General features: G+C 38.3%; 1 protein-coding gene across 1 annotated transcript in view; it reads left to right on the top strand.

Moving 5' to 3' along the window:
- The window catches only part of RSPO2 (R-spondin 2), a 178,772-nt gene extending 157,912 nt beyond the window's left edge, over positions 1-20,860 (top strand). Inside the window, exon 6 of the mRNA XM_005689159.3 lies at positions 18,943-20,860. Coding sequence (XP_005689216.1) covers positions 18,943-19,058 — 116 coding nt within the window. The 3' untranslated portion in view covers positions 19,059-20,860. The remainder of the gene's footprint in view (positions 1-18,942) is intronic.

Below are 21,149 nucleotides of genomic sequence, written 5' to 3'. Positions count from 1 at the left end.
CTGCAGCCCCTCTCGCCTGCCCTGGCTCCCACCACTGTGTGTGTGTTTGCAGCTGGCCCCTGCCACAGCCGAGTGTGTGTTCACAACAGGCTCCAGCCACTACTGCTGCCTGCCTTGGTCCCTAGCCTCTAAACTGGGGCTCACCTCTGAGAACCCCAACTGCCCTTGTGGCCACTGCAGATATTCTTCCTGGAGCATCACCAAAGACCATGCTGTTGAGAGGGTGCTTACTTGCCCCACCCCTGTTCAACATATTACTGGAATTCCTAGCCAGAGCAATCTATTAGACAAGGAAAAGAAAGAAAAGGCATTCAAACTGGGAAGGAAGAAGTAAAATTGGCTGTTTGCTGATTGTATGATCTTGTTCCTAGAAAAAATTTAAAACTCCACTGAAAATTTTTTTATACCTTATAAATGAATGTAGTAAACTTTCAGGATACAAAATCAACATACAAACATACCCTTCTGTACGCTAAGAATGAACTACTGGGAAAAGAAATAAAATAAGTCCATTTACAATAGCATCAAAAACAGTAAAAGGGAATACTGTTGAAATAAATTTACCATGGGAGTGAATGATCTACACATCAAAAATTACAGTGACGAAAGACATTGAAGAAGACACAAATGGAAAGATATCCTATATTCAGGAATCAGAAGAGTTAATATTGTTAAAATGTTGATACTACCCAAGGCCATCTATAGATTCAGAGTAATCTCTTATCAAAATTCCATCACTGTTTTTCACAGAAATAGAAAACACAATCCTAATTTTCATGTGGAACCATAGAAGACCCCAAATAGCCAGAGCAATCTTGAGAAAAGACAAAGCTGGAGGCATCACACTTCCTGATTTCAAACCATGGTACAAAGCAATCAGAACAGTTTAGTACTGGCATAAGAGCAGACACACAGAAGTAAACCCAAACACATCAGGTCAACTAATATTTGGCAGAGAAGCCAAGAATGCTCAATGGGGGGAGGATAGTCTCTTCAGGAAATGGCTGTAGGAAATCTACATATCCATATGCAAAAGAATGAATTTGGGCCCCTATCTTACATCAACAGAAATGAACTCAAAATGGATTAAAGATCAAAATGTAGGACCTGAAGACGTAAAATTCCTAGAAGGAAACAGGTGAAAGTCTCCTTTCAGAAGGATTGTATTACTTTACACTTAAACCAGACATATATGTAAATACTTCATTATTTTTTAATCTACTTCATACTTATTGCGCTTACTTTTGAATGTATACATGTTATTGGTGCATACCAGTTGTAATTGATAGTATATAAAATTCCCATGGAGTAACACTTAGGGAAAAAACACTTTACCTACATAACATTATACATTCAGATAACCCTTAATGGGAACTGATCTAATTTCTACCTATAAAATAGAATTTGCTGGCATTAGGGAGTATTTATTACTCAATGGAAAAGCCACAGTATTTCATCAGTGTACTCAACTTGTGTAATGCACAATTTGTAGAGTTACGTGAAATGAATTTGGAAAAGGATTTAAGCTCAAATATTACTTTTCTTTTTCTTTTATTTACTTTTTATTATCACAGTTTGGCACAGAGAATACATTAATTCAATTTTTTCCTGCTGGAAAGACCATTAATTTTTTGGCTTTCTCTTATAAAGAGATCTAAGAATGACAGTATGAGGAAGGGATCAGGAACCAAAGAAAGTTATTAAACATGTCCATGGTCTCTGGATTTCCCTGCACTCCAGATACAGAGCGAAATACACAGGAATTAAATAGTTTCCTTTGCTTAAGTCTAATATTACCAGATAAGGTGCTAATGCGGTTTTGCCTGGAGAGAGTCCCTTCTCTTTGCTTTTTTATATCCCTTTGATTGTGTGAATGTGGCCAGACACATCATAGCCATAGAAAGCATCTCCAATGTGCTGTTTGCTTCTCTTCCTCAGGTGTCAATAAGCTCAGATTTCCCCATTCTGAAGAGTCCCTTGCTTGCTCCTTCCATCTCTTTCTTGGAACAGCGCTTTCTAGTGAAGCCTTTATGTTCTCTGCTTGACTCCCTCATTTCTGACTTAATGCAGCCAGCCTGGTTTCTGCGTTCAGCATCTCTGAACTCCTGCTTTAAAGGTCATTGATGGTGTCCCAGGGACCAAATCAAATGGCCATTTTCTTTTCCTTAGTTTTTAAATAAGAATTGTATATCTTTAGCAGGGGAGCCTGGTGGGCTGCCGTCTATGGGGTCGCACAGAGTCGGACACGACTGAAGCGACTTAGCAGCAGCAGCGTGTACATGATGATTTGATTTACATATACAAAATGATTAGTACAGTTTAGCTAATTAACATGTCTTCTCACATACCTACTGTTCTGTGTGTTGGATGAGAACACATGAAATCTACTCTTAGCAAAATTTCCCCAGTGGTTCAGCATTAAAGAATCTGCCTGCAATGCAGGAGATATGGGAGACATGGATTTGATCCCTGGATTGGGAAGATCCCCTTGGATGAGGAAACAGCAACCCACTCCAGTGTTCTTGCCAGGAAAGTCCCATGGACAGAGGAGCCTGGCAGGCTACAGTCCACAGGGTTGCAAAGAGTAAGACATGACTATGCACACAGACACACTACAGTGTCAGTAACTATAGCCATCATATGCCTTTTTACTTTAATGCTTAGAACAAAATGCATATGACCCAAATGTTACCATTTTGTTTCTATAACATCTTCCTTGCACACTTCCCTAGCAGATCGTGTGTTCAGAACCTCCTTAGGATCTAGTTTCATTGGTGTTTCTATAATGGAAATCCTTAGGATAGGACCTATGACAAAGCAATCTTTATATAAGCTTATAAGCTCTAACAAGTAGTAGTTTAGTAAGGCTTCAAAAATCATATCCTATCATGATGAAAATGTCTCCTTGTCTTTGAGTTATATCAGTGATTGATTTCTAAATGAGGAAATATTTCTAAAACGGTCCCCTAGACCAATTTGCATTTGAGTTGAATGGTAGCCATAATGACCAATCATTTTCCTCTCCCTTTCTTTCCTTCCTCCCTCTCTTCTTCCCTGGCACCACACAACTTCCTCTTGTCCATATTTTTGGTCATTTCCATATTTTATTTATGAGCACAGGAGCTGGAAGAGAGATCTTAAGTTGTGCTCTGTTCTAAGTTAATAGGAATCATTTTCCTGTATTTTATGGATGAAAACTAGCCCCTTAAAGAAACTTTGCTGTTCAGTGCAGAATGTTCTTTGTCAGAGCCAGAAAAATAGCATTGATTATTGATGACTCCAAGTCATAAATGTTTACCATAGGAATTTTGCAAGCCTTCTTCAGTTTACAATTTTTAAATTCCCCAGAATTTTTTAGTGTTATTTTAAAACAAACTTGTAATTTGTTGGTTATAATCCAAAAATATATAATTGTATGCTGTAAGACGAACACACATACATGGAAGTAAGCTGGCCTCTCAACTAATATGTTTAGATAGTCTATGGAGGAGCATATATTTTGGATACACATGCACTTAGGAATACACACACGCACCTCAGAGAAATTGTTCCTGGTAATTTTGGTTGCATACCTCATTGCTACTGAGACTTTCAGTGAACCAGAATTTAAGATATTTCAATGGCATTATTTGGTAGAATTTTAAATTCTTCTACAAGAAGACTTGGAAACACATTAGTTGCTCAGTGGTGTCCTGTATTTACAATCCCATGGATTCCAGCACACCAGGCTTCCCTGTCCTGAAGGTCTCCCAGAACTTACTCAGACTCATGTCCATTGAGTCGATGATGCCATCCAACCATCTCATCCTCTGTCATCCTCTTCTCCTCCTGCCTTCAATCTTTCCCAGCATCAGGGTCTTTTCCAGTGAGTCAGCTCTTCTCATCAGGTAACCAAGTGGAAACACATTAGGGTAATTCAATATTACTTCTAAAAAGGATCAAATTATAAGTAACGATCTTACATTTATCACCCACACATTTATTTCTGTTTTGTATTAGAATCAAACTGATGGGAAGTGATTTCCAGAAGTTTTCTGAATTCATCCCTTATCTTCCAACTGAGTTCTAATTAAGCTACTGGCAGAAAAATGGTTACCTAATTTTTGAAAAGTGGTAAAGCAGAAAGCTTTTCACATCTGTTCTCAGTAACTTTCTCTCTAACTTCAAGAGATAAAGAAATTATTTTGGTTGTATTCCCTGATAGCTCAGTTGGTAAAGAATCCGCCTGCAATGCAGGAGACCCCGGTTCAATTCCTGGGTCAGGAAGATACCCTCTAGAGGGGATAGGCTACCCACTCCAGTATTCTTGGGCTTCCCTTGTGGCTCAGTTGTTAAAGAGTCTGCCTGCAATGAGGGAGACCTGGGTTTGATCCCTGGGTTGGGAAGAGCCCCTGGGAGAAGGGAAAGTCTACACACTCCAGTATTCTGGCCTGGAGAATTTTATGGACTAGTATAGTCCAAGGGGTCACAAAGGATCAGACATGACTGAGTGACTTTCACTTCACATGGTTGTATGATAGCTCTGTAGCTATAATTGTATTAATATCTATTTTTGATTAGCAACAATGTAGAAAGGTTGAGAGCAGTTCTATTTTAAAAGATCATTGTTAACATATCCTATGACCATTGACATCTTTTTTGATTCTCTGTAGTATTTCTCAAAAGTCCTTTTTAAAATAACCATTTTCATATTGAAGCTTTAGGTCAAGTTTCAACACAGGACTTTGAAATGTAGTTTTTATCAAATTTCAGGTGATGTCTTTACTGAAATTATAGTAGTTTGGAATGCAAGTCTCCTCTTGGATATATCTGGTTCAGTGATGATTTATTTTAAATCATTTACATTAAATTTTTTCATGTTATACATAAATTTTTCATTTCTCATGTTTTTATTTAACACATAAGTCAAATAAAACTGATTAGAACATAGTGATACAAACATGAACATAAGCAGCACTTGGGAAATACTACAGATATTTATGTGTATATGTGTGTGTATGTATGTGAAGTAGTTTATTTTGATTTTAGCTTATATATATTTAACAGTCTAAGTATACTTTCTGGAGAGTGAAATGCCATTTTCAGTTGTGGGGAAGTAAACTCATTTTATTAAACAGTAAGATACTTGTGGAAAATATAATTAGCTATGTTCTGCTCTTTTGATATATGGTAATCAAAATCACTGCAGATGGTGACTGCAGCCATGAAATTAAAAGAGGCTTACTCCTTGGAAGAAAAGTTATGACCAACCTAGATAGCATATTGAAAAGCAGAGACATTACTTTGCCAACAAAGGTCCGTCTAGTCAAGGCTATGGTTTTTCCAATGGTTATGTATGGATGTGAGAGTTGGATTGTGAAGAAAGCTGAGTGCTGAAGAATTGATGCTTTTGAACTGTGGTGTTGGAGAAAACTCTTGAGAGTCCTTTGGACTACAAGGAGATCCAACCAGTCCATTCTGAAGGAGATCAGCCCTGGGATTTCTTTGGAAGGAATGATACTAAAGCTGAAACTCCAGTACTTTGGCCACATCATGCAAAGAGTTGGAAAAGACTCTGATGCTGAGAGGGATTGGGGGCAGGAGGAGAAGGGGATGACAGAGGATGAGATGGCTGGATGGCATCACTGACTCGATGGACGTGAGTCTGAGTGAACTCCAGGAGTTGGTGATGGACAGGGAGGCCTGGAGTGCTGCAGTTCATGGGGTCACAAACAGTCAGACACGACTGAGCGACTGAACTTAACTCAATCAAATTAGAGATACCAAGGGAATATTTCATACAAAGATGGGCACAATAAAGGACAGAAATGGTCTGGACCTAACAGAAACAGAAGATATTAAGAAGAGGTGGCAAGAATACAAGGAGACCTGTACAAAAAAAGATCTTCATGACCTAGATAATCACAATGGTGTGATCACTCACCTAGAGCCAGACATCCTGGAATGTGAAGTCAAGTGGGCCTTAGAAAGCATCACTATGAACAAAGCTAGTGAAGGTGATGGAATTCCAGTTGAACTATTTCAAATCCTGAAAGATGATGCTGTGAAAGTGCTGCACTCAATATGCCAACAAATTTGGAAAACTCAGCAGTGGCCCAAGGACTGGAAAAGGTCAGTTTTCATTCCAATCCCAAAAAAAGGCAATGCCAAAGAATGCTCAAGCTACCACACAATTGGCACTCATCTCACACGCTAGTAAAATAATGCTCAAAATTCTCCAAGCCAGGCTTCAGCAATACGTGAACTGTGAACTTCCAGATGTTCAAGCTGGTTTTAGAAAAGGCAGAGGAACCAGAGATCAAATTGCCAACATCTGCTGGATCATTGGAAAAGCAAGAGAGTTCCAGAAAAACATCTATTTCTGCTTTATTGACTATGCCAAAGCTTTTGACTGTGTGGATCACAACAAACTGTGGAAAATTCTGAGAGAGATGGGAATACCAGACCACCTGACCTGCCTCTTGAGAAACCTATATGCAGGTCAGGAAGCAACAGTTAGAACTAGACAGGAACCAACAGACTGGTTCCAAATAGGAAAAGGAGTACATCAAGGCTGTATATTGACACTGTGCTTATTTAACTTAAATGCAGAGTACATCGTGAGAAACACTGGGCTGGAAGAAGCACAAGCTGGAATCAAGATTGAGAGGAGAAATCTCAATAACCTCAGATATGCAGATGACACCACCCTTATGGCAGAAAGTGAAGAGGAACTAAAAAGCCTCTTGATGAAAGTGAAAGAGGAGAGTGAAAAACTTGGCTTAAAGCTCAACATTCAGGAAACGAAGATCATGGCATCTGGTCCCATTACTTCATGGGAAATAGATTGGGAATCAGTGCCAGACTTTATTTTTTGGGGCTCCAAAATCACTGCCAATGGTGATTACAGCCATGAAACTAAAAGACACTTATTCCTTGGAATGAAAGTTATGACCAACCTAGATAGCATATTGAAAAGCAGAGACATTACTTTGCCAACAAAGGTCCGTCTAGTCAAGGCTAAGGTTTTTCCAGTGGTCATGTACGGATGTGAGAGTTGGACTGTGAGGAAAGCTGGGTGCTGAAGAATTGATGCTTTTGAACTGTGGTGTTGGAGAAGATTCTTGAGAGTCCCTTGGACTGCAAGGAGATCCAACCAGTCCATCCTTAAGGAGATCAGTCCTGGGTGTTCATTTGAGGAACTGATGCTGAAGCCAAAACTCCTATACTTTGGCCACCTCATGCAAAGAGTTGACTCATTGGAAAAGACTCTGAAGCTGGGAGGGATTGGGGGCAGGAGGAGAAGGGGACGATAGAGGATGAGGTGGCTGGATGGCATTACCCACTCGATGGACATGAGTTTGGGTGAACTCCAGGAGTTGGTGATGGACAGGGAGGACTGGTGTGCTGCGATTCATGGGGTCGCAGAGAGTTGGACACGACTGAACGACTGAACTGAACTGAATCACAAAGATACTAGGATTCAAGATAACCCAGCAAGTGTTGCAGACTTTTTACAACCTTAGAAATGTGATGTCTCTAATCATCATTAATTTGTGGAACATGCTCTTTAGATTTAATTAATCATCATTAATTGTGTGAAATGTTATTTAGAGTACCTTGAAAAGTATTTTTCTTCTAATTGAAATCCATTGCTGCTACTCTGGTGGTTGACACAGATTCACAGTGACCAAAACATTTGTCTGATCTTTACTTGTAGAGACTATTTATTTTGGCAAGTGTTTGTTTACTTTGCTTATTTTGTAAGAATAACAAAGAAAATATGCCCTTGATCGTCTTGGTCTTGTAACAAACCAATGATAGTCCCAGCCCCCATTTTAGGAATTTAATGGTTCAACTGTTTAATCGAATGACCTAATCATAGGATTAGTGGGACTTTATGATTAAAGGGAGGAGTGTAATAGTGACTCCATCTTACTTGCTTCCCTCTAAGGAGATCACAGTTATTACACCACAAAGGTGATGAGAGAAAGTATAGCATAATGGATAAGAGGGTAAGCTTTGGGACCAGACTGAGTTCAAATTCAAACTCTCCTACTTACTGGCCGTGTCACCTGAGGTCATCTTACCTCTCTGACCTTCTGGATCTTCTGCAAAGTCGGACCAAGAGAATATCTATTTCATAGGAATATTTTTAGTATGAAATGAGATAACGTATATAAAACACTTAGTCCTGGCACACAGCTAACAGCATCGTCGTGATGATTTAATAACATGAAGGAAACTCATAGTATCTTTCTGAAAGAAGGAAAAAGATTTGTAATATGTCTCCTCCTTTCTGTGATATAGCCAATAATATTTTAAGACCCCTGGTATCTGGTCACCAGGTATGAGGGAGTACTTCTCTTGTTTTTCCAATGTTTAAAGTGCCAAATCTGTACCCAAGTAAGGTAGAAGCTCCAAAGTTGATAATAAGTTTAATTTTTTTTCAGCTATAATTTTTTTTCTTTTTTTGCCCAACTCTAGAATTTTGGCAAACCAAATAGATTATCTTTCAAAACAGAATATATTGAGTGAATTGATAGAGTCTATAGGGTGAAGCAAGTTTGTGGGATATAATCACAGGAGAAAAGAACCTGCTGTAACCTGAGTGATCTACAGCATGAATAACCCAGCCTGAATGAAAAGATAAGGTGTGCACATGCCTTCCAACACTGGTAGCTTGATCTCTGCTGCTTTCTTTGAGCATCACCACAAGCAGAACCTTGGGAGGGGAGTCCAGGCACAAAGAGGTTTGCCTTATTTCATAATTTGGAAGTGACCTCTCAGCTGAGTTGGAAGGAGGATGCTATTTATTTTAAAGGGATGTTTAGCACTCCTTGGGCTTTTCCTGGTTGCTCAGTGGTAAAGAATTCACCTGGAGAATAGGCGTTTGATTTCTGGGTCAGGAAGATCCCCTGCAGGAGGAAAGGGCAACCCACTCTAGTATTCTTGCCTGGAGAATCCCATGAACAGAGGACCCTAGTGGACTACAGTCCATGGGGTCGCAGAGTCGGACACGACTGAAGCAATTGAGCACGCACACACTAGCTCTCCTTTCTCTCTGCTGTTCCAAAGCTCTTTCTCTCTACTGCCCACACCCTTTTCAGCATAGCTTTATGTTCTAGACTTGTATATCATCTTGATTTTGCATTGAATCATGTCTGAAGCTTAGCCAAAAATTCTGGATTTTCCCTCCTGAAAGTTTCATTCAGAAGTGAGTGTATGGCTAGGGAACCTACATTTAGGAAAAAAAACAAACCACCTTCTTGGAGGATTCTACTGTCTCTGGCCCATGATCTAGCTCTTGGAACTCTCAGCTGACACTCTCAACATCCCTGTGTCATCTTCCCTTGAGTTTTACCACAGGCGCACTGTTGATACTGAGTTCAAAATGCTAAATGTGTTGCTTGACCCCAGGAAACAGGCTTTGAAGGCCTTTAACCCCAGAGAATAATTAATATGAGAAATGGAGATTGTAGGCCAGGTCCACTGGGGAGCTAATACAGCCCACAAGCACCCTGATGTGTTGGGGGACTGGATGGGGAGGTTGATGCCTTTCTTTGGTCTAGTATTTACTGATTAATTTGTTTGTTCAGCAGCCATTTAAATGATTATGAGATCAAAGGCGTTTTGCTGGGCACAAGGGATCCAAAGAGTATAGTGGAAAGAGTACAGGTTTTAGAATCTGCCAGATGTTGGTTTGACTCACTGCCGAGCCGTGTGATTCTGAGCTATTTACTTAACTTCTCTAAACCTATTTCCTCATTGGCAAAGTGAAAATAATGCTTACCTCGCAGGCTGTCATAAGGATTAGAAAACACACGCGAGGCACCTCATCTGGCACTAGAAGTGATTTAGCATGTACGTGCCAGGTAGAGTATCTGAAACTTGACATTTTCTTTACCCCTACAGCAATGTCAAGGTGGATACCATTGATATTATCAGTCTAGAAAAGAGAAAACTAAGCCTTAGAAAAAGCGGATGACTAGCTTTGGAGAGGCAGAGCTCTGGTTTGAATCTATGACTGTCTGACCCCCAAACCCATGTCCTTAACCATGTGTCCTAGACGCCCCATCCAGTGTCATGGGACTCCCCTGCCAGGCTGGACGTGGACTGGCCAGGCATCCATGACTCTGTCTGTGTTTTAGCTCAACAGGGAGCAAGGCACATTGAATTCTTCCCTTGGGAGTATGCAATTTGGGCAAAAGAGATTGAGGCTTTTGTAAGAGGGAGGTGAGCTAAAAGGTCATGGGAGTTTTTTCAGGGCCAGAGGTCTCTTCATAGTTCATGTGTAAACTGTAGTTGAGGGCGAAAGCCCTGTGGAGCCCAGGAAAAGCAAGAGAGTTCACTTGATGATGGGCGACAGAGATGTCAGGTTTTGGCTCCTGACCATATTCAGTGTTAAAATCTTTGCTCTAACTCACCATAGCAGTTGAGATCACTTTGAGTGAATATCTGATTTTTAGAAAGTCTCTAACCAGTATTCTGTGACACATATTGGCATTAAATTCTGGCTATTTGTACTTATTCACAAATTAGTAGCCATGAAATACAAGCATACATAAAATTACAACAAAAGGTGGCCAATATTTTAGGGAGGGAGGTTAAAAGTACTGCAAGGGCACAGGGGAGGGGACACATTTATGGAGGCTGGAGCGCCCATCCCCTCATGTCACCCCGTGTTGACTGTCCTCATGTAGGGCCTGACACCTAGGTGTGCCATAGGCTAGACTGATAACCCACGCTCTGATGTGGCTACCATATAGAAGCCAGTACTTATGTTCTTTTTACTTGTAGGTATGTCTTCAAGTTCCAAATTGTGTGGAGTCCAAATTAAATAAATGCTTGCCATATGATGATAGTCCTAAATATCATTTCTTGGACTTCTTTTTTCATTTAGTTAATGGCTATTGATTGAAGATCAAGATGAAGGGATTAAATCATCTTATTCAAATAGAATTATCTTAAAAGGTACCTTCCGTTACAGTATGAAGTCAGCTTTGGAGCAACTTGAAATTCTTCTCTGCTTATCCCATCACTCCTAATCAAATAAAATCAGTATCATTTTCTCTGCAGAACTTGATGGTTTTCTGCAAATTTTATTTATTTTGAGTAAACAGGGTGCGTGGTTGTACGACATCCCAGCAGAATGGTTTGGTTCTTACATTTTTTGATGATGTTCAGTTACATGAGACTGTGCATGAAGTGCTTAAAATGCGTAGTCTAGAACAGAATGTTCACCAATACACTTACCCCCTCAAGAAATTTCATAGATTGCATCTTGATAAAATGTATGGAAAAGAATAAGCAATGAATCAATGCAGTATAAATTTACAGAAAGTCTAAGTTACAGATAAGCTGTAAGTCATGTACGCTGTACTTACCAGTTCATAAAGGGTTTTCAGTTAAGATGAGGTCATGGACTTTCCTCCTAGAAGTCTGTCAGAGCAATATTAGTTGTCTAATGCTTTTCTGTCTTTTGAAAAGTAACTATTGCTGTGTCCTTATCCAGGGACTTTTAAAGCTATAAAATTGAGAGAGAAATACTGAAAGCTGGTTCCAAATCCAGCTCTGCTGCTGATTAGCTATAGGAACTTGGATGGGTCACTTGAGTTTTGTATGCCTGGCCTGCTTCATTTCTAAAGCATTTAGCAGAGCTGGACTAGAGCAGAGGGTAGTGATGTCAGGCATACTTGCTGTCTCTCCACTCTTTTGAACACAGCCCACTGACTGAGGCTGGGAAGCCAACGCCAGCAGAAGCCTCGGTTAGGAATCATCACCTAGTGATCAGCTTTTGTACTTGATATTAAGTCTCCGTGCATTTCCTGGACCAAAAGATAATGAAGATCATTTTTATATTTACAATGCCATTCTCATAGATAAAGAGATGTGAAGAGAAAAAGGCCTACTGTTTGCAGGTAGGTTAACTTTCCTCGTAAGAAAGTGGAAACCTGAGTTTATGAATAATACTTTTTTCCTCCTAAATCCATGTTTGCATAATTTCAGCAGATTTCATCTTAATTGTTTTCTTTCTTCTTCACCTCCTTTACCTTCAAACATCTTTTTAATAGTAATGTAATTACTATATTTTTCCTCATCCTGCATTCGGATCATGCTATGTACTCTTTAGTCCATTACAAAGCTTACCATTGCCAGCCAAAAAAAAAAGACCTTCAGTTGGGGTTAAAAGAAAGTGTCTAAGACGTGAGAGCCTAAAACCTCCCCTGTATATATATTTTAAACCAGAGATATTCTTACAGTAAAAGTGAATTATTGCCCCCTTGTGGTAGAGTTATATATTTGTTTTTTCACACAAATGAAATTTTGGACAGGATATTTCAATCTTCTCTACCCTGAAACTCTTTGTCCTTTACAGTGAATCTAAAGTAGTTATGAAAACAACTTGAGATATTTTGGAAGCCACCTCTCTGTTTATTCTCACTCATCTTAAACTCTATGGAACTTTGTCTAAATTGATTTTCCTTTTCTGTTTGAGGTCCCAGATATCAAAGAACTTGGAGTGATCAATATTGTATAGAACAAACTCAGATATTATTCAAGTTACTTTTCTGTAATCTCTATTGCTTCACATGAGTTGATAAGGACTCAGGAATGGTTGTGATATCCTGATAGAATATTCTATCAGGAATAGAAGTTGTGTCCTATACCTGAAGAACAATAATTTTTTCTAGAGCTACTCACTGAGGAAATTTTGAAATACCACATGCAGTACATCTTAGTGGTAATACACTTAATTCATAAAGGTTTAGGCTAACCTCAGGATTACTTTTTCTCTTCTACTCTCATCAGTTTGAACCATGAAATAAGATTTTTAAACTAAATGGGACTTCCCTTTCAGCAAAATAGGCAACAGACCTCATGCCTACTAAATTGTCTCTGAGAAGAGTAGAGAGGCCTCAGAGAGAAAGGAAGCCATTTTGTAACTGTCTTTTTGCAACAAAGAACAGTACAATTTTACAGATGATACACAGAATTGGTTTATTGAGTTAGTGCTTACAAGTTAGTATAACTCTGCATAGGCAGTACGTATTCTGAATTCTGAATCATGTTATATGTTCAGAGAAACCCATTTTCTTGGTTTTTTTTTACTTTGGATGGTTGTTACTCTCCACCAATGGCCTTGTAATATGAACAAGATAACTAGTAAGTTATCTCCAGATTGTGTGCATATTTTAAAAGCACATGCTCTTTTATATATGTATATATATATGTATATATATATATATATATATAAAGATGAAAAGATTAAGTGAGTACTTGGAAGTTTCAAATTATGACTTGAAATTCAAGATTCTAGTAAAGCTTCCTTACTAGGTGGCTTGTTGTTTTTCAATACCATGATGTTTATTGGATTGTCCCTAAAATTTTCTCAAAGAAAATTTGATCATAGTCATCAAACAGCTATTGAACAATTTGCCAGTCCTTTAAAAAGACAACAGTCTCTCTATGAAATGTTTTTAGTGGAGTGCATTTTTTAAAAACCAGATAAAAATACAATTAATGAACTTTGTACTACTGTTATCAAGGAGTAAATAGACTCACTATTCTAGCTCACTCTCTCTAGCTCTCCAGCTGATGTAAATAAATAACCATCAATATGTTGTTCTGAACCATTATGAACAGTGGTAAGATTTTTATCTTAGGCTGTGTAGAATATAGAGGGGTAGGTCCCAGTCATGTTCATCATATTTGCCTCTTTGGACTCCTTTCTAGATAAAAGAAGCTTTGTGAGCTTAATGTCTAAAATATTTAGGTAGTAGTTCTTAAGGTTTCACGGCTTAGATACTTTTGTGACTGATGACCCTACTGAGGAACATGCTTACCACCACAGTATGAATGCTTCTGAATGACAGGCTTTTCCTTATACTCATTATGATAAGTTTTAGGGACAAGTTATAGTAGTACTCCTAGGAATAAATTTGTCATGGCCTTAAAATACAAAAAACTTCATAGCTGAAAACAAACCATTATTTCTGTAATCATAAAAAAAGAAGTCATGAAAAATTATAGTAGGACATTTAGGTAATTTGCAATTTTTCTAGAATAATAGTAAACATCTCTTACATGTAAATCTCTGTCCAACTTTACGTCACTTTCCTATGCTAGATTTCTAGATCTGAGTCAAAAGTTAAGAATATTTTTAATGCTTTTGTATACATTGCCAGATGGCTTTTCAAAAAGGCTGTATCAATTTTATATTCTCATAATGCATCCTGATGCCTATCTTATCACAGTCTCGCTAGCTTTTACATATTTTAAGAATTTTCGCAGTGACAACTCATTCTAGTTGGAGGTTTTAATTATGAGATTTGATTCTTGAAATATACTTAATAGCTATTTTACTTCCTTTATGAATTATATTTGTCTTTTGTGTGTTTATTTTTAGCTTTTAAAGTATTTCAGGAAGCAGCTGGCACTTTACCAGAGAATTATCAATCACTCTTGAATAAATACTTCTCAGTTGCTATCGGGCAAACTGAAGTTGCTCATACAAAAAAAGAGAAATAACCCAATTTCTGTTTATTGTCTACATCTCAGTCCTTGTGGCTTTAGATGTTGAAGCAACCTTATGTTATGCATCCAGCACCCCATCTGAAGACTAAGATTCATTGAGTCAGTAGTTACAGACTTCTAGTCCTCAGTTTCAGCTGCTTTGAAGGAGCACTGGAGGTGACTCCCAAGTCCCCATACTGAATTTCATAAATACAGTGAAGCCCAGGTTCCAGTCAACATCACAGACTTATCATTAAAATTTAGTAAAAATTGGTACTGGTTTCAGGTGATTAGCCTCTTCATCATAGTTGTGGCTATAACAATGGTAATTATGGTCAATTACATTTGCATAATGTGGCTTACTTTGCCCTGTTGTGTGTGTACATGTGTGTCTACAGAGAAAAGCTTTTATCTTTTTCCATAGTCACAGCTACTGAATTTATTTTTCAATTTTTTTGTATTGTATTTACCATAAGGAAATCTTTCTCAAAGCACTTAGTAATCAAAATGTAAACCCTAGACAGCCACGGTATGTTACTGATGTATGTACAAGAACCATTGTTCCAATGATGAAAAGACTCTAAATATAGTAAGAGGAAAAATCATTTGAAGACCTTCCTTGAATTAAGGAGCTTATGAAAGAATGGAATTCATGTTTGACTGGCAGTGGAGCCGGTATTTTCACAGCTTCATGTAATTTGTGAGCCTGACTGATACCTTGGTTCAAAATAATCTATCCTATTTCTGATTCTAATAGCAGCAATCTCCAGCTAGATGTTACGAGTATTTCCATAAGGGACTGTTCACCTTTTTCTGTAGAAGAGTTGATAGGTTATCCTGTGGGACCATTTCCACATGTGTGCAAGTCAATGTCATTATGTTGGTTAGTGTAGCTTTGATAGCATCCTTCTAACTTTGTTCATTTTGATGATAATCATGTCTCGCTCATGATATTTTACACATCTTTTCATCCTAGGAACACAACCTTTTTACATAATGCCTCATAAGCTTCAAGGGGAAAGATGGTTGTAGTATCTTTATTTTATAAATGTCAAAACTGAAAGTCACAGCCATAATGTGTTACTAGACAACTCAGTTACAAGACTGCCTACCTACCGGGTTTCTTACCTCCCAGAGGGGCCTTTCTCTATTAAATGCAATGTTTTCCTTAAAAATTGTAATATCTGGGCCAGTCATCTTCTTGCATTTACATAACAGGGCTGTTAATATTTGCTCTGTAGATCAAATTCTGCCTGATCTTGAAGAGATTCTTCTGATAGTGACTTAAGACAACTCTCAAGTACCTAGGATATGCAGAATTTTTCACTGGAGTTGAACATACCTGAAGGCTGACAATCTCCTCATAAAACTCAAACCTTTTCTGCTCATCTTGGGCAGAACATTTTCTCTTGTGAACTAAGAAAGTTAGGTTCATGAGTTGAATTACTCTTTGGGTGACTAGCATCATATTTGCCCTTAAATGCTCAGGGTGAATGTGCTTGATAATGTGAAATAATCTGAAAGTACAGAAGTTATTCTCTGGGTCTAATTTCATAGTCACAGATGTTGAGAACTTAAGTGGAAATGAATTAACATGCTCACATGTCCAATATAACTTACCTTCAAATATATATATTTTATTAGGTTTAATCTTCCCAATTCTTTATATCTGAAAATCTTAGTAGAGTTCAGAAAATGTGTGCAAGACCCCTTCCATACCTTATGGTAGGTTATATTTTAATAGTTTATTACTCAGAGTTGGCTTAAAGCCAAAACAACCTACTATGGACCACAAAATGTTTTCAGTTCATTTAGGACTGTCCATGGTCAAATCTTGGCTAACCAGCTTTAAGCCTTTGGTGTTTGCAATATATCCTACATGAGAAATAGGGCTGACCAAAAGCAAAGCCCAGCAATGAACCAATAGCACAGAGATGTCATTTAAGAGAGAGGTCTAAGGCAAATTTTAGGGTTGCAATAAAATCTCCCGAAACATCTCTAGTTGGAACCAGTACCATATAACTTATTTTATATGATTGTATGATTATCACACTGGTAATAAGTTTTCAGAAGCATTTCTGAATTTTCTGCCACAATATGAACTGCCTTATGCAAATACTGAATAACTTCCTTACCCCACAGTGTTCTATCAGCCAGCAAACACAAAAACACTTGGCACTTACAGTTACATCACAATAATACATTAGGTAAGTGACAGGAAAGTAACCTTCTCTTTTCAGTCATTAAGCATGGATTTGCTGTTAGTGAAAGTAGGGGACATTTAACATTCAACTACATAATTTATATGAAGAGTTGAAATGATGATTGTGACGTTTTCTTTAAATAATGTATATTCAGCATATATCTTAACAAATATTAAAATCTAGGAATGTTTGCATAAATATTTTTTCATTTAATTTTGTTTTGATTCTAAAAGAAATTCCAGCCTTTAAATAAATGAAACAGAAATGGACTGAATTTTTAAATGGTAGTCAGCAGTGAATTTTTTAAACAAAAGATTTTTTTTTTAGAGAGAACATAGAACTAAGAAAACCTTCATTAAACTTTATAAGTGGAGCTTCTTTTAAAATATGCTATTTTATGTTAAGTATTTCTCTGCCCTCATTAGGTGTGTCTCATCATTAGACACAGTGTTACAAAATAGTTGTAACTTTACAGTTTCTTTGATTAATGAAGGCTTCCACTAAAGTTTCACTGGGTAGGATTAACTACATTTAAAGATGGCAAAATGCCATTATAACATTAATGCCAGAATTTAATGAGAACCAGAAGTTAACTTCAAGGACATTTATAATTTAATATGAGGGTACCCTTATATTCTTATTATTTTACCATAGCATCCTATCTTTGTTCTTGTGATAAAAAGTTTAACTCAGCAAAGTTGTACTTATTGAATACCAACTATGTGCCTACCAGGTGCCAGCATCTCATGGTGAGACTATTTTCCATTCTCAAACAAAACAGACCATTTCTGATCAGAAAGAGGAGAAATGAGAACCACCTTCCTCACTTAAAAGTCCCATGACCTCCTTTAATCTTGGATGACTCTAGTTTCCTACAGCACGTATCTATCATCCTAACCTCTGGTCTGTTTATTTTCCATGTCGTGTCATCAGCCACCTTCACTCTCTGGACTGAAAAGCTGACCAGCTATGTCTGTGTAATAAAAGGATCTCAGGAATATTGGATTTCTTAGATGTAGGAAGGATGGAGATCATGGATTAGAATGGAATGTTCTATCTGTGGTACCAAATAGCTATACCTCACAGGAAGAGAAAGCTTACGTTTTGTGTAACTACATGATAAAATTGGAAGTAGGGACAGGTAGAAGGGGAAAAAGAGCTGACAGGATTCTTTTTACTCTGTGAAGAAGAACGTTCCTGTACTGAAGGTGTACAGTACCAAACTACAAATGCAGATGAACTTTCAAGCTCCTTCCTGTTCACAAAGTCCCATGATTCCTATGTGCTTAGAACTCAAAGAGGGCAAAGGACCTAAAGCAAAATCTATGTTCCTTATTCTTTTTTCTCACAGTTCGATGTAGACATACTTGCAAAGAAATGTTGAGACCTTATGAAGACTGGAAATGGTAACCACAAAGTGGAAGAAGTCAAATACAGCAGAGACCAAGGGAAAACTGCATCCCCAAACTCCTGATGGAGGAAAACCTCAACTATTTAGCTGTGGTCTGGGCTTCCTAGTGGCTAAGGTGAAAAGGAAAAACAGGAATAACAGGGTGTGACTGTTTTCTGGTAGTAAGACACACCCCTACTAGTTCCTCAGAAACAAGCATTTTTCTTGCTCTCAGTAAGAATACCTTGGTTAGGAAGATTTATATAAAAAGCCATAAACCACATAATAAATGATGTCCCCATGAATTTTTGTAGAAAATAAAGAGGTATTCCACATATGTCATTTCAAATATTGGCCTTGGAGAACACTGAGGGAATAATGTTAAAAGCTAGACATTTTTTTCTCCCTTGGGACAGGGAGAGGGGCGTTTGAAACTTCTGGTATATTTACTGTAGATAAATGCTTATTTTCTTTTGACCCACTGACATATGGAGCAGTGGAAAGATGTAAAGATGTCTAGCACAGGGCAGCATTGTTAAAAGGAGGAGGGGATAAATGGAATTTTTGTGGCAGAATGATATTTGCAAGACTGATCAGGCCGCTGGGAGGTTTTTAAATATGCCAGTTCCCTGTAACGGGAAGATCAGTCTCTGAGACAGCATATCCAATTTAGTAAATTATTATTATTCCATCAAAATTAATGTGAACAATTTTCTCTTTGAGGCTGCTTTTTCCATAGGTGATGTTTTCCAGATGGGCTTTGTGTAAAACTCTTAATGTTTTGTGTTTTCTTTCCAAGAGCAAGAGCCTTTTCTGACATGTCTTCATTTCTTTCTCTTCCGGTTATTGTAGGGAAGAGAACTCCAAAAGCAAAGGAGAAAAAGAACAAGAAAAAGAAGAGGAAGCTGATAGAAAGAGCCCAGGAGCAACACAGCGTCTTCCTAGCTACAGACAGAGCTAACCAGTAAAATAAAAGACACGGAGGGTGGAGGTTTTGCTTTGTTTTGGGTGGAGGGCAGGGGGTGGTGTTTTTTTGCAAAAGTGCACACAGCTACTCTCCACTCCTGGACGTGGTGGCGGCATTTGTGCTGCTCTGACCGGTACCTGTTCCCAGTAACCTTGGGAAAGGAGGACCCGCAAGCGTGGGCTCTATGTTATTTATGCTTTGATTTGCATCGGGAGACTGTGAAGGTGGGCGATTGCGACCTGCAGCCAAGGCAGCAGGAGTGAGTTGTAGAGCCTGTGACTGGGTTCCCTGTGTGCCCCGAGGCGGCGAGGCTGCCTGCCCGGAGGTGCAAGGCTGCAGAACCCCCACCCCCTCGACTGGAGAACTGACTTGTGCATATTTATGGAAGGACAACCCTTGGCAGGCAAAGTGCTGTTTCACTTGTGACCTGTGTTTCCCACGTTGTGCATTTTCAAGCATCAGTGTATGTGGATATCTGCCTAGTGTTACCACACATTGTTCTCAGCATCTGTTACCTTCCAACTGTTGTGTCCGGAGACTGCTCTTAGCAGCAGGAATTCCTGCTCAGTTTCACAGCAGCTCGGATGTGTACATACCCTGCTGGGGCTGCATATAAACCTCTTATTTACTGTATATTTATGCTTTTTTTCTGTGTCACAAGTCATACCCAATTAATGTTATGTCTCCCGTTTCTAGTGGTTTCTAACCATTGTCCTGTAAATGACTGTTCTAGTTTTGCGAATTGATGAGTGTTTTGCTGCCCCTTGAAACTTCTCTTTGTGGGCTTACTTCTCATTGTAAAGATAGGATAAGCTAGTTTGTACATAGGATCAAATGACTCCTGTCAAAGAATTTGAATATCAATAGACCTTCCCCACTCCTCACCATAGCTAACGCATGAGGCATCTGGAGGTCAGAAGCCAAAAACTGCCTTTGAGTCTAAGATGTGATGACTTTATGAAACACAACTGCATGTGCAATTACATGCAGTTACTTATACTACTACTCATGCAGTTTCACAGGCCAGCTAGAGAATTTTTCAAATTTTTACTTTCAAACTTCAATATGTATAGTTTTTATTTAAAGCAGTTCCTGACTTGCAATGACAGAGCACCTACCAATATTCTTGGGTCAGTGCTGAAATGACCACCTCATGAGACCATGCATAGAATTGGAGGAGAAAACATGAGGAATTCCTACAATTACTGGTCAGATCTTAACAGGGCCCCCTTGAACCAGAATTTCTGATTCAAGACTGAGAGAGGAACCCTGTGGAGACGTCCCAGGTGACTTTCAGAGTAGTTGTTTTCAAAAACACCGTTGTCCACTAGGGGGTATCAGTTCTTAGAGGGTTTTGATAATGATGCTTCTTCCAGAAACATTATTATTTTCTTGGATGATCCAGAAGAAAATTAGAACCAAAAGGAATGGTTGAAGAATTTTTTGAGGGGAAAAAACAAAGCAAGGTAAAAAGCCTTTTTTCTCACCTTGCATTGGCTAAACTACCTCTTTGCATTTTTGTTTAACTTTTGAGTCAAAAGCATCTTACCATAAAGTATAAATGTCATGTACATCATTATGAAAATAATATTGCTATGAGATAAGCCATATATGAATGTTGTATACAACTTTAGGGTTTGCATTTAATCCTAAAGTGTTCACTTCCTTTCACATCTATTTAAACTATATTCCTATTTACTAAGTGGGGAGGGGGCTTCTTTATATAGTGCTTCATCGTTAATAAATCAATACTTGTTCTGTTTCTGGGATGTTCTTTTTGTGCATTAAAAAAATTCAAAATTATTTTTGTGGACATATTCTTTTCTTTAGAGATACATTTAGGGGGGAAAAGCAATATTTTAGCAACTGTACCCCCAAATAGTGGTCTTTAAAAAAAAGCAACTTCTTAAAACCTGTGTTTTAAGTACATTGAGGAGATTAACTAGCTATAAATTGCATTGCAGCAATGGAGTTGGACATGACTGAAGAGACTTAGCATGCACGCAGAGTGATTAAGAGTGGGGATTTTAAAGCCACACTGCCTGAGGTCTAATCTGGAGCAAACTGTCTTCCCAGGTCTCAGTTTTGTCAT

The sequence above is a fragment of the Capra hircus genome, chromosome 14 (assembly GCF_001704415.2).
Source record: "Capra hircus breed San Clemente chromosome 14, ASM170441v1, whole genome shotgun sequence".
In the NCBI taxonomy this organism is placed as follows: Eukaryota; Metazoa; Chordata; class Mammalia; order Artiodactyla; family Bovidae; genus Capra; species Capra hircus.
The sequence above is the reverse complement of the archived record's forward strand: the minus strand, read 5'-3'. Positions and strand labels throughout refer to the sequence as shown.